General features: G+C 45.9%; 2 protein-coding genes across 2 annotated transcripts in view; one reads left to right on the forward strand and one right to left on the reverse strand.

Moving 5' to 3' along the window:
* LOC125113985 (WAP four-disulfide core domain protein 3-like) overlaps positions 1 to 14,573 on the reverse strand; it is a 136,695-nt gene that overhangs the window by 65,474 nt on the left and 56,648 nt on the right. The gene's annotated exons all lie outside the window — the stretch shown is intronic.
* On the forward strand, positions 5,755 to 7,713 carry LOC125113986 (C-C motif chemokine 3). Its single transcript, XM_047756943.1, has 3 exons — positions 5,755 to 6,004; positions 6,699 to 6,813; positions 7,191 to 7,713. The coding sequence occupies exons 1-3, from the start codon at positions 5,830 to 5,832 to the stop codon at positions 7,279 to 7,281; spliced, it is 381 nt and encodes a 126-aa protein (XP_047612899.1). The 5' UTR covers positions 5,755 to 5,829; the 3' UTR covers positions 7,282 to 7,713.

The following is a 14,573-nucleotide window of genomic DNA, read 5'->3' on the forward strand; positions in this document are numbered from 1 at the left end:
TATTATTCCCTTTCACACATGAGGAAACTGAAGCACAGAGAGGTAAGTAACCAACAAAAGAACACACAGCTCAGATATGATAGATTGGGAAATGACACCAAGGAGGTATGGATCCAGAGGGCTAATAAATCAGAAAAGGGAAATAAACTTATACATTTATGTTAAAAGCTTAGCAGCTGAAGCTCTGTTATTATGATGCAAAACATCTTTTTGTTTTGCATTTTGCATGTCTTTAAACAGTGCAATCTAGGGATCGCTTTCTTTTTAAGGGAATGGAACAATGATTTCCTTTATTTGTTCTAAATACACATCTCTGCGGCTGTCATGGGACAGCCCATGCTCAAAGAATTTCACTCTGCCCTGTGATCTGTGAGAAGGGGAAACTGTGCTCTGCCCGGTGACACCACATTCATAAAAAGCAGAGACAAGACCTGCACTTTTTTTTTTTTACTTTAAAAAACACTTTTATTCAGGTGCTGGTAGAAGCTGATGCTATGGACTAAAATTGGTTGAAATATTTGGTGTGCTTACTTTGTGCATAATTTATTTTACTTTCACATTATAATTTTTTGTCAATGAATTTTATTACATTTATAGTTGTACAGCGATCATTACAAGAGACGTGCACTTTTAAGGAAACACATGTAGTTCAGGGGGCTGAGTCTTTGTTTCCAGGAAGTTTCAAGGTGGCAACAGAAGAGGCCAAAGTGGGAGGCAGGGGTCAGGTCTCAGAGGGGAAGCTTCCATTTCACCCTGGAAACAGCTTAGCACGTGTGAAGGGGTTTCAACGGAGAGAGACAGAGACTGATTTGAACAAATCACTTTAAATGCCTCGTGATGAGACAGATTGAAGAGAGGCCAAAAGGAAGGAAAAAAACAATTGATAGGACACTCTAGAGCTGTCATGGTAAGAAGCAATGAGGGCTTGCTGAAGACACTGGCAGTGGAAACGCTGAGGAGATACACTTAATGTCAAGTACACAACAGAGTAGGTGGCTGAATAGAGACGTAGGAGATGGGGGGTGGGGGAGGAGTTAAGCGTGACTCCCAGGTTTCTGGCTTAGAAACTTGGTAAGGGGGATGCTTTTTACTAAGTTGCAGAAGTAGGGACGGGGTATAGGTGGAAGGGTCCAATTCAGATCAAACTCTATGCCCTGATCTGTGCACACATGCGCGTGCGCACACACACACACACACATACACACTCACAATGGCCAGAGGAGAATGACAAGAAAAACTCAAGATAGGAAAGGACTTGGCTGCAGAAAGAAGGGTTTTCATTACTGGGAACTTGTCTTGAAAAGAGGCCCCCAGGGTATTGTCTCTGCTCACATGAAGGGTGGGGCCAAGTCTGCTGCAACCTGACTTGGTGGTTGCAAAAAGGAAGCCAACTCTGGGCCAAACAAGGGGGTCATTATCCGTGAGCCCATCCATGGAGCCCACAGCCACTAAAGGAAGAGAGCTGAGATCAACATCTGGGGAATTCTTTTTTGGCCACATCGGTGGCATATTGAAGTTCCCGGGCTAGAGAGTGAATCCAAGCCAAGGCTGCAACCTACGCCACAAATGCAGCCAACACTGGTTCCTTAACCATTGCTCTGGGCTGAAGAATGAACTGGTGCCTCCACAGAGACAAGCCGGATCATTAACCCACTGTGCCACCACAGGACCTCTGATTCAAGTAAAAACACATATGACAAGGCGTTATTTCCTGGCTTTAGGATTGATATGAAAAATCTTATAAGTATATAATTACTAAGATAGAACTTTATATTCAACATATCACTTTTATTAACAAGAGCAAATTATAAGAAACAAAGACTGCGTTAGAAAATTCATCATGTTATAATCACCATGTACTAGAATTTGGTTTAAATCCAAGAGGACATGGTATGAATTTGGTTTAAAATCACAGGGCATGCAAGAGGCACATGAAAAGATGCTCAACATCACTAATCATCAGGAAATGCAAATCAAAACTACATGAGATTAATCATCTCACACCAGTCAGAATGGCCATAATTGAAAAGTCTGCAAATAATAAATGCTAGAGAGGGTGTGGAGAACAGGAAACCCTCCTACACTGTGGGGGGAAATGTAAATTGGAAAACAGTCTGGGAGTTTCCTTAAATAACTAAAAATACAACTGTCATATGATCCAGCAATCCCACTTCTGGGCATATATCCAAAAAAACAAAAACTCTAATTTGAAAAGATACTACACCCCAGTGTTCATTACAACACTATTTACAATAGCCAAGACAAGGAAGCAACCTAAATGTCCATCAACAGATGAATGGTTTAAGAAGATGGGGTATATATATACACAATGGAATACTACTCAGCCATAAAAAAGAATGAAATCATGTCATCTGCAGTGACATGAATGGACCTAGAGATTAGCATACTAAGTAAAGTCAGAGAAAGGCAAACATCCTATGATATCACTTATATGTCAAATCTAAAATATGATACAAATGAACTGATTTACAAAACAGAAACAGACTCACAGATAAAGAAAATAGACTTATGGTTACCAAAGGGAAAAGGGCCTGGAGAGGGATAAATTAGGTGTTTGTGATTAAGAGATACAAATTACTATGTATAAAATAGATAAAAACAAGGACCTACTACATAGCAATATATACATAGGGAGCTACATGCAATATCTAGTAATAAACCCTAATGAAAAAGAGTATATTTAACTGAATCCCTTTGCTGTACACCAGAAACAAATACAAAGATGTAAATCAACTATACTTCAAAAGAGTTTTTAAATAATAAATAAAATCAGCAGGGGCATGGTCTAAATTTTTGAAGAGATAATTACGTAGACAGCTAATGATAATGCAATGCGGTTGAGTGCTTTAATAGTAGAAGTCCATTATTAGAAACGAGGCTGATTCAGCAGTTTCCATTTCCTTCTTGCCTTCCTCAATCAGAAATGCCCGCTCTCAGAAACTGAATCACAAGTAGGAAGGGGGGGGTTCCCCCAAGAAGTAAATGAGGGCATGCAGTTTGGGGACTTGAGGGAGAGCTGGGGCAGAGGGTGTGTGGGGGAGGAGGCATTGTCTGTGATCTAGAGTTTCCAGTGAAGAAGCACGTGATAGACTCCTTATTTTGGAACTGACAGTAGCAATTGACAGCTGGGTGATAAAGCCCCAGGAAAGCCTGCCATGGCCCTGGCCCTCCACCTTGGCTTTGCTTCACCTCCCTCAGGACCAGCATTAGCAACCCTGGATGGGATGGAAACAGAGTCTTGTGTTTCAAGAGAAGTAAACCCCAAGGTGTGGTCTCACTTGGCTTCTGTCTTATTTCTGCGGTTGCTCAAGATCCCTTTGAGGGAGGGCATTCAGACCCTCCTGGTTCGGCCCTAATTTAGCTTCCTCATTCGTCTTTGCTCCCTGTTTGCTGTGTAGCTGCTCTGAACAACACACCCCTCCCTCTGGGCGGGCAGTTTCTCATCTGTGACTCTGGGTCAGCTGGACCTCCACTGCCACGCCAGCCACACATGTTCAAAGCCTGTGTAGCTTTCAAGACCAAATCAAAATTCCATCCCTCTGGTGAAGGCTTCTTCCCCCTCTCCTCCCAAAGGAGGTCATTGCTCCCTTCTCATATTCTAAGCTTTCATTTATTTTTCTCCCAGGAATCTTAGCACTTTCTGCTAAGCGCTGTGCTTACCTGTTTTTATACTCCACCAACTTCTACTAGCCTGGGGGCATCTAGAGGACAAAGATCATTAGAAAGAACTAAATCTATTTCATCACAAAATATGATCTATGCCTATTAGTTCTGTAATAATAAAATAATAAAGGATAGAAAAGAAACAATATACAAATCTGGCTAAGCAAGGAGACTCTTTTTGAAATTGAAATTTTGAGTTGAAAAGAACAGGAAAGGAAAACCGCTCTGGATTTGGCATTACTTATGTAAATATCTTAAAGATTCCTCGGAATAGTTCAGAGACATGGAAATCAAGACTTCATTTTAGCAAAGGCCACTGGAAAGAGAATTAAATACATTTATCAAAAAATTCTCAAGTTAAACAATTAAAGACAACCTACCTCCCAACTGGTGGTGTTGTAAAGGTTTTAAAACAGAATGTGTGAGTTCCCATTGTGGCTCAGCAGAAACGATTCTGACTAGCATCCATAAGGACCCTGGTTCGATCCCTGGCCTCACTCAGTGGTTTAAGGATCTGGTGTTGCCGTGAGCTGTGGTGTAGCTTGCAGACACGGCTCAGATCTAGCGTTGCTGTGGCTGTGGTGTAGGCCGGCAGCTACAGCTCCAATTTGACCCCTAGCCTGAGAATCTCCATATGCCGCAAGTGTGGCCCTAAGAAAGATAAATAGATAGATAAATAAATAAGTAAATAAATACATACATACAGCATGTGTTCATCAATTTGTGGGCTGACCGGGAAAATAATACATCCTTTTTTTTTTTTTTTTTTTTTTGCTTTTTAGGGCTGCACCCGTGGCACATGGAGGTTCCCTGGCTAGGGGTCCAATTGGAGCTACAGCTGCCAGCCTACACCACAGTCACAGCAACACCGGATCTAAGCCACATCTATGACCTACACCATAGCTCACGGCAATGCCAGATCCTTAACCCACTGAGTGAGGCCAGGGATTGAACCCACAACCTCATGGTTCCTAGTCGGATTCATTTCCGCTGTGCCACAATGGGAACTCCAAGAAGGTAATACGTTCTTACTCCAAAACAATAAGAAAGCTCCAGAAAAAAAGGAAAAAAAACTAGTCACTCATTCATCTGTCACACAAATATAAGTACTATTGATGCTTTGGGCATTTATTTCCAAAGCTTTACATTTTTTCCATGCCTAGGCTTATATCCATATATATGTATATACACATATGTACATACATATGGTTATAACATTTATAGTATATGTATGTATACATGGACACACATATACAATTACACGTGCACATATGCGTCTGGATAATTCTTCATCTTGTAGAATTTTCATCTTACTTTTTGACAACTGATATTGTGATTTTATTTATGCTACTTCCGTTAGTTTAAGAGCTTAATAATAAACATTCCAGTGGATATACCATAATTTACTTATTATTCCTTGACAGAGGAAAATGCAGTTTTCCTTATTTGGAGTTACAAATGATGCTGGCTCAGCATCTTCAGATCAGAAGATGCCTCCATATTTGGGCTTGTTTCTTTAGAACACTTTCCTAGAAGTGTGTTTTCTAGGTTGATGGGTATAAATATTTTTAGACTCTTGACATATTAACACCCACATTGAATGTCTCTTTATGATTTTCAACTCTTGTTTAACCAGTGCCCTGGTCACTCAATGACTGTTTGATGAAAGGACAAATGACAGAGAAATGACCTCATGCTTCCGGGCCCTTTCGTGGAGTTTCCTTAATTCAGTTCCTTGCACCCAAGGGAGGCTTTTGCCAGCCTTCAGGGCATCTTCACATCTGCTCTGTGATTAGAGCAGCTGAGGAAGCACCATCAGTTCAGCTCGATGGGAGGGTCAGGCTGGAGAATTCATTAGGGGAAGGCGCCAGCTAAGAATAGCCCCAATGGATACAGAGCCCTGTCCTCCCGCTCGGTGGGGTGGAGGGGGGGAAACCATTGCCTCACATGAAACCAGAATAAGTCATGTGTTGTGGGTTGAGACTTAGAGCAGCTATTCTTGGATATCCTGAACCCCTGTGGTTGCAGGGGACCCTGAGTTGTGCAACACTCAGCGTGAAAGCACCGCTATGCTTAAAAATTTCCCTCCTCACCCCCAGATTCCATTTCCCCATCCGCCAGGGGTGCCTATAAAAAGGGCGGGAGATGGCCACCCAGTGCAGAAGGACACGGGCAGCAGCGAGCACCCAGCCCCGCCGCGGCTCTGCTGATATCCCCAAGCCCACTCTCCGTCCGCTCAGCATCATGAAGGTGCCCGTGGCTGCCCTCGCCATCCTCCTCTGCGCCATGGCCCTCTGCAGCCAGGTCTTCTCTGCACCACGTAAGTCTGTCTGGTAGCTGTGGGGTCCCCACTCTCTGGCCAGTGTTAGACCACATCGATCTTTTCTTGTGGACCTAAGAGCCCTCAAGACAATAGCGAACTTCTCAAAGGGTTAGGAAACAGCTTGGCCTTTCTCGTCAAGATCTTGCTTTTTATCTTTCCAAAGGGATTCTTGGACCTAGAGCCAGGGGAGTTACAGCCCCATTGTACAGATGGCAAAAGAGAGACCTAAACAAATGAATTTGCAAAAGGCAGAATCCAAGTCTGGTTACCTCCCAGAGGCGTCAGACGTGACTCGCTCACCCTAGGTGCCCCCCCCCCAGGAGTTCTGTCGTCCCCTGGTTGTCTCATGAGAGATGTCCAAGATTTTTCTTCTGCTGGGGTGTGATTTCTTGAACCAGACAAAATTTCCTGAAGGGAAATGGGATAAAAAGAGGGCACTTGGATGTCTGGAGTGCAGAGAGAGAGCCACGGGGAAGAGCCAAAAAGAAAGAAGGATTCAGACAGAAACCAGGACAGAGACAGGGATATTTTTGGGCAAAAATGCCCAATGCCTTCCAGTGACCTGTCTCCCAGCCCGCGCCCCAAGACAGGCTGTCTGTCTGCCTCCGAGGCTTCCTCAGCCCCAGAGTTCTCAGACCTCCCCATTTCTCCTGAACCATGACTCAGGCTCATTCCGTCCCTTCCTCCACAGTTGGCGCCGACACCCCAACGGCCTGCTGCTTCTCCTACACCTCCCGGCAGCTTCCTCGAAAATTCATAGCCGACTATTTTGAGACCAGCAGCCAGTGCTCCAAGCCCGGTGTCATGTAAGTGCCAGCCTTCCAGCCTGCCTCTGGGGAGATGGGGGTGGGGGTGGGGAGCACCCAAAGGCACAGACCAGCCAGGCACACCATCCGGGAAAGCCCAGCCCTCCGGGGCCTATCAAGTATGCAGGACCCAGGTCTCTGCTTGCAGAGTCAGGGAGGGCTAGGCCAGCCTGGAGGGAGCAAGGGGAAGAAGGAGGCAGCGTGCAGCATCCTCCTGAGTCAGGGAGGGTGGCCTGGACTGAGACAGACAGAGGGTCCCTGAGGGAGAGGGCAGGCCCTGGGCTGCCCAGGACTGAGAGTGGGCTGGAGGGGCCACGGTGGGCCCAGGACCCCCTGCTGGATTCCTCAGTGTGTGATCCTTCTGTCCTTCTCCACAGCTTCCAAACCAAAAAAGGCCGGGAGGTCTGTGCCAACCCCGAGGACGCCTGGGTCCAGGAATACATCTCTGACCTGGAGCTGAGTGCCTGAGTGGCCTGGGAGCTCTGAGAAACCCAGGGACCTCTGTGGCCCAACTGGGCAGCAGGGACCTGCACCCTGGAAATGCCCCTGTCACCTCCACAGCTACCTCTCCTGTGCGCTGGCTGTTGCCAAACAGCCACTCTCTGGGACTCATTCCTAACTTAAATTGCATCTTATTTATAGTATTTAATTGAGGTTATTTATTTTCAATATCCTGCTGTTGTCTGGGCCTGTGTGCTCCAAGAGGTCCCAAGACACCTTTGCACTGCCCTTCCCCTCCTCCTTCACTTGTGCCCTGGTGTCAGTTGAGTGACTGTCGCCAGCTTGTTCCAGGCACAGGTGGTGCCAACGCGACCAGACTGACAATTGTGTACTGAAAGTTTCCGTTCAGTGCTGTGTTCAGCCCAGCGAAATAAAAAAGATGCACTTTGGAAAAGGAAAGTGGCACTGAGTTTGGTTTTGTTTATTGGGCGAATCAGAATCACTGGTTAAAAGGAATAGGAGGCAAAGAATAGGAAGCCGGGAAATGGAGGGAAACTGGGGGAGATGGGGGGGGTGGCTACTACAGAGAAACTCTGCTTGGCATTGAGCCACAGGTCCAGAACACTCAACCTAGGAATCTTTTATGAATCAAAGCATCGGGTGCAGGAATAGACAACATTAAGAAGAATATTCATAGTAGATACTTATGACAAATCAAACTCTTCTGAGTAACAATTACTAACACAGTCGAGACTTACTCCAGGCTGGGTGCTGTTTCTGCAATGTCCATTTGACCCTTACAACAAAATAGTACAGCTTAAGTACCAGTAATATTCACATTGGACAGGAGAGTAAACGTTGCAACATGATCTGTAAACAGCAAACAAAAGGAAATAATCATTTAACCCAGTAGAAGATTAAACCAGTAGAGGACTGAGATGCCTGCCAATGGAATACTCTGTGGTTAGTAAAAAGGATAACGCATCAGTATGGAAAAGTCTCCATAAGACTAGGTCCAAAGGTATACCTGTTTATATCTAGTATATGGTACAGACTCTGCTTATATGCGAGAGAACTACACATACAGAGTGAGGTTCTTTTTGTCTTTATTTTTTTAAACCCCAACACACACATATATGTTTACAAAGGCAAATATTTGGGAAGATATCAAACGGCTATGATTTCTTAGAGGCAATGGGATTTTTTTTTTTATGTTTTTGAAGAGATAAGACTCTTCCTTCTTCTTTTCTGTATTTGTTACAATTTATTTTTCAATGAGCCTGTATTGCTTACCTCTCCAGTCTCATCTTACACTACCCTTTGATGAGTGATATTCTATTCACCAAAACACCAAAACTACTTTCTGGTTGGGATTCTGGTTGACACAAAGAAAATAGAGCTCAGCTTAGCTCCTAGTCTTTCTTTTTTTCTTTTTTTTTTTTGGCTGCCCCATGGCACATGGAGTTCCTGGACTAGGGATCAGATCCAAGCCAAAGCCAAAGTTGCAACCTAAGCCACAGCTACGGCAACGCCAGATCCTTAATCCACTGTACCAGGCCAGGAATTGAACCTGTGTCCCAGTGCTCCCAAGATGCCACAGATCCCACTGCACCACCACAGGAACTCCTTAGTTCATAGTCTTGATGCCACGATGGCTTTCATATCATGAGGACAATGCAAGGAACAAGTCCTTTTCCCCAAGTCTTTCACTTCTCTTTCTCTCTTTCACACACACACACACACACACACACAACTCCTGCCAGGAAACATTTTACAGTCCCTTTCCATTAAGAGGGCCCCATGCCCCCAATACCATTACCACCCACACTCATAATAAGTGTGAAAGTTCGATCAGGACAATGGAGGGAACAGCTTTTGTCTCCAAAGAAGCATTGGAGGGGTCACTATGTCTTCTCTGTTGGCACCCAGCATCTTGGAACAAATAAATGCTGCTTGTTTATGCTGAACTGTTTCTCAAAGTCCAGCAGCCCAAAGCCCAGATGAGAGGCTTAACGCTGCCCAACATGCCCTCCAGACAAGTGTGAACACAGAGTGTAAATAGAACGAAGATCCCTGCGAGGGAACAGGGAGCGTGGGGTTGCACTGTTAACCAGTCTATAGGTCATTTCAGAGACTAGGACTTGAGTGAGATCCTTGGGCAGCCTCTCGGCTGACTTCCCTGGGGAATGTCCCCCATGGACACATATATGCAGGTGGGGAGGAGCCCTCTTCTGGGAGCTGCCAATGTCTTGAGCATGTGAGTTAGGAATGGGGAGGCTCCCAGGAGGAGGGTGACAGACCCTCTCCCCCTGAACCCCCACGTGGCTGTTCAAGTTGGGCAGCGAGAAACGACCCACAGAAAACAACTGCCTGCATGGATTAACCACCTACAAAGATTAACTGTCCTCTCTAAGTCAGTTTCTGGTCCCACAATTGCTTGGTCATGGGATTCGACCCCCTTCCCCTCCCCTGAATTATGTAACCTTTCCCTCTTCCCTTTTTATTGTTCCTGCCACAAACTCCCACCATGGATCCTTTATAAGCTTAATATCTCCTCACAGTTGGTGCTGGTGCAGTCTTGAGCTCAGCCCATCTGTTTCAGGTGCCTCAATAAATCTCTCTTGCTTTACCCACTCAGCCTTGTGTGTTCCTGCCTCGGCAAACCTAAGAGGAACCTAGGGTGTTGCCTTAGGTGTTGAGCAGCCAACAGCTTTTTGGGGATGGTCTTATGGTTTCTTTGGCAAGGTCATGCCCTTCTAATGAGAGTAGGCTCCTGGTCACTTTGCTTCTGTTCAGTTCCATAAGCTGAATAACCCAAAAAAGAGAGCTTGTTTCATCATATATCTTGCATTTTTACTGGGGTTGAGAATGTGTGCTTCCTAGCATGGGCCTCAATACTACACCCCTACCTCTAGCCGTGCAGTGGGAGACCTCTACCTTCAATTTGGCCCCTGCCAAAGTGAGGCAACATGTGGATCTGGTAACTACTTAATGCCTAACCCAAAACCACATCTTCCTTGTACCTTTACAAGGAGCTGATTATCCACGTCAAATAAGGACAACAAATACTTTACAGGAGAGGGTGGAGAGGGGGATTTAGGACTACAGTGGAGTTCTTTCTTAAAGAATTTTACCAATGGATGCAAGAATAGCTATTATATTCCAAGATTCAGAATCTTCCCTATCAAATTCCTTACTGTTGCAGCCTTAGCACTTGGCACAGACAATAGACCACTGTTCAACCAACAGGATTACCCACTTAAGAGCAGGTCTCAAAAGGTCCTGCCCAGACCACAGCAGGAGCACTACCTGGGAACTATTAGAAATGCAAATTCTAATCCTGCCTTCCCCTTGCAGGGGATGTGGCCCAGCAATGTGTGTTCTGAGATGCCTACAGGTAATTCCCACCCACACCAAACCACTTCCATTTCACAAGGTCCCCACATCAAATTCCCTGCTTTGTCATTGCAGCCAATCCCACACTCCTTGCATCTCTGGACTCTATGTATATAGGACTGTTTCTCAGGAGGGTGGTGTTTTCAAGGAGGAAAACAAACAAGCAAACCTAGTCCAAAGAGCCTGGAATAAATGAAACCCAACAGAAGGGTACAGTGTGGCTCTGGCTCCAGGCAAGACTGGATGTGGCAGCCTATGATGTCCCATGTCCAATTTTCCTCTCCTAATGGTCTCCCTTCCATGTGAGCATCCCAGGATATCTCTCAGAACCTTCCAGAGTTACATGCCTTCTTGTTCATTTTCCTTAGGGAGAGGAAAGAGAGAGGCTATGTCCCCATTGGGGAAAAAAAAAATCTCTAGGTTCTTTCTATTTGGCTGACAGGTCACCAATTCCTAGCTAATCACTATGGCTAAGGGAAGGAGTGTGTTTCATTGATCTGCTTAAGCAAGTCAAGGCACATACTTGGACTGCAGGTTGAATGAATTTCATATAAAATCTGAGAATGATGGGGAAGAGTGTCTGCCCAAAGGAACTGTGGGTTTCCAGTATCAAGAGGATGTAGAATAGATGCTGGTCCAGAAAAACATTTTCACAATAATGTGTTTGTCTTTTTCCTACAGATTTTTTTTTCTTGAAATAAGGGTACTAACTCTTTGTATGTGATGACTAGTTCTTCTTTGTTGTCTAGATTAGAAACTTTAGTCTTCCTCTCTTCCTGAATGCCTATTTTTTTTTCAAAGATGCTGACTTATGTATTTCCTGATGCCCTATAAATAAATGACCATTGCCCAAGCCTGAGGCTAAAGAGACAATAAGCTCTTCATGGTGCCAAAGTCATCACCACAAAGTGGGGCTACCTGTTCACTCCAGGGCGTATTAAGTGGGGTAGAACTGGCCCTGCCATAAACACTACCCACCCTGCTTCATAAAAGCAGAAGAGGAGGAATGGGGAAAATGAGAGCACTCTCAGAATAATAAGTCATCATTACTGAAATTGCCCATATTGAGGAAGACAGGAGAATCCTTTATTATTAGATAAACAAAGGGGCAGATGAGAGGGAACACCTTATACTTGTTGCTTCTGTTCTCTTTCTTTCCTGGGGAGATCATCCACAAAAAATATTATACAGAATTGACCACATCCCCAGATCCTGGGTGGGTCCTGATTAAAATAAGCCAATTTGCGTCTTGGGGTTTTTAAACTCATCATCTTAACAAGCATGTCCCAAGTCATCATACTGTTTGTGAAGTCTCCCTAATAGCCAGCCAAGTAAAGATACCACAATTTTCTTTCCATATTGTAGATGACTTAAATTGGGTCCATTTTTAAAGTCTTATCAATATACTGGGGACTAAATAGCCTTATGCATAAAACTTTATTCCATATTCAAATGTATTTACATAGGAAATAGATTCCTAGAAAAGGATTATCTTGGTCAAAGGCTAAGACCATTTTAAGGTTCCTTATGTATATTAGCACCATGTATAACATGTCCTTACGCCCTCTGCTTTGTGTATTTTGAGGCCCTTGATGAATCTCTTTCAAATGAGCAGGCGTCTGAAAGGCGACCTTCCCTCTCATCACTCCTGAAACCCAGGCATTGCTAAGACAGCTCTGTCAACATAGTGGTGATTTAAGTGAGTTGTACTGCTCAGGGCTCATGGCATCATTGCAAATGCCACACCTATGCAGTTAGAACAGCTGTGGAATAACAAACGTCTCTGTCGGAGGAGAAACCAACTACATACAGAGCTCTAGTGAGAAGGAACCAGCTAAGTGTGGTCCCAGGATGACACCAACATCTCACCTTCTCTGGCTGTGGAAACCACTTCCCCATAAACAGCCCCAGTCAAGTGAGAACTTGAACTATTCTTGCAAATACCCTGAACACTGTGGTTACCCAAGACCCCTCTTACATACGCAAGTCAACAAGGCACCATTGTACTTAAAAACTTCCTCTCTCATCACCCCCAGTTTCCATCTCCCCAGGTCCACAGCTTATGCCTTAAGAGTAAGAGACATCGCTCGGACCCCAGAAGGAGGCTGATAACAGCGAGTTGTTCTGGCCCTCACTCTTGAGCCCTCACCATCCTCCCCAAGGCCCTGTTCTCAGTCCTCCTGCTGCCATCCGCTGTTGTCCCCTGGAGTAGGTGGAGGAGTAGAAAGACCTTGAGCTCACCTCCTCTCATGGGCACACCAAGATTACAACTGTTTACAGAACACCTATTAATGAAAAAGACCAGAATCTACCCAAAAGGATCCCTTACAACTAAAGATTTAAAGAAGGAACCACAGCAAGACAGGAAGGGAGGAGTCACAGTGCAGTCAAGATTCATACACCCAGGTGGGCAACCCACAAACTGAAGAATAATTACAGTGACAGAGGTTCTCCCAAAGAGTACAGGGTCTGAGCCTCACATTGGGCCCCCAAGCCAAGGGGTCCTTGGCCAGAAAAACAAGCCCCTAGAACACCTGTCTTTGAAGGCCAAGGGGGCTTAATTTCAGGGATTCCCAGAGGGCTTGGGAAATAGAGACTCCATTCTTAAAGGGCACGCACAAAATCTCCATTCAGATTGCAGGGTCTGGAACAGAAGCAATGATCTGATAGGAGCCTAGGTCAGACCTTCCTGCTGATCTCAGAGAGTCTCCCAGAGAGCCAGAAGGTGACTAGAGCTCACCGTAGGGACACAGACACTAGAAGGAGCCATTTGGGGGAGTTTTTCCTACCACATGGACACTGATGCTGGCAAGTGCCATTTTGGAATCCTCCCTCTGGCTTATTAGCCTCAGGATCAAGTTCCACCCCTACCCATCAGCCCATAGGCACCAGTACTGGGACACCACAAGGCAAGCTACTAACTGGGCAGGGACACAGCCCTACTCATCACCAGATAGGCTGCCTTAAGACTACCTGAGTCCATGGCCTCCCATGGACATGGCCCTACCTACCAGAGGGCCAAGAACCAGGCCTCATACACTAGTGAGCATACACTAGCCAGAGACACTGGGACCCAGCTCCACCCATCAGTGGGCAGGCACCAGCCTCAGAACCTCCAGCCTCTCCACCAGCAAGCCCGCCCTAGACTTAGGACCAATCTTAACCACCAGTGAATGGACACAAGCCCCAAGAAAACCTCAGCCCTATACCTGTGGACCTATCCCACCCACCAACAGGCCAGCATCAACCTCAGACTAACTGGGCCCTGGCCTTGACTACTGGTGAGCCTTCTCTAACTTCAGGACCAGCCTCACCCAGCGCCAGGTATATACCAAGCCCACAAAAACTGCATCTCTGTAGCCTGAAGACCCAGCCCACCCACCAGCAGGCCAGCACCAGCCCTGGAACTGACTGGGCCCAGGCCTCACCCACCGGCATGCTAACACAAGCTTCAGGATACTCTACACCCCACAGCCAGCTGTGTCACTAATCAATCCCACCCACCAGCAGTCTGACACCAGCTCTGGGACCCCTGGGCCCTGCAGCCAGACCTCAGGACTACCTCTGCCTACCTTTGGGCCAGCACTAGCCCCAGAAACTGGATTCACCCACTGGTGGTTGGGCACTAGCCCAGGGATCCCCTCTACCCAAACTCTACCCACAAGTGAGCCAGCATGAGCCCTGGGACCCCCTAGGGTTCTGCAACCAGCCTGACCCTTTCTCCTGTCCCATGACCCAGTCACCCAAGCAGTGGAGGGCACCCTCTACACAAGGGAGAGCCTAGTAACCAACTGGACCAGGAGCCAGCCAAGCCTACAGACCACCCACAATAATTATACCACCACAGCAGAAGGCCCCAAGCAGCCCATGTAAGAGCATTCCTGGAACATATAGTTCTAGTGACTAGAGGAGAGTGTGCAACT

This window comes from Phacochoerus africanus, chromosome 14 (genome assembly GCF_016906955.1).
Source record: "Phacochoerus africanus isolate WHEZ1 chromosome 14, ROS_Pafr_v1, whole genome shotgun sequence".
NCBI classification, from domain to species: Eukaryota; Metazoa; Chordata; class Mammalia; order Artiodactyla; family Suidae; genus Phacochoerus; species Phacochoerus africanus.

Coding starts and splice junctions, on each gene's coding strand:
- LOC125113986 (XM_047756943.1), top strand. CDS start 5,830: ATGGCCACCCAGTGCAGAAGGACACGGGCAGCAGCGAGCACCCAGCCC. Junction 6,005..6,698: donor CCAGGTCTTCTCTGCACCAC/GTAAGTCTGTCT, acceptor CTTCCTCCACAG/TTGGCGCCGACACCCCAACG. Junction 6,814..7,190: donor TGCTCCAAGCCCGGTGTCAT/GTAAGTGCCAGC, acceptor CCTTCTCCACAG/CTTCCAAACCAAAAAAGGCC.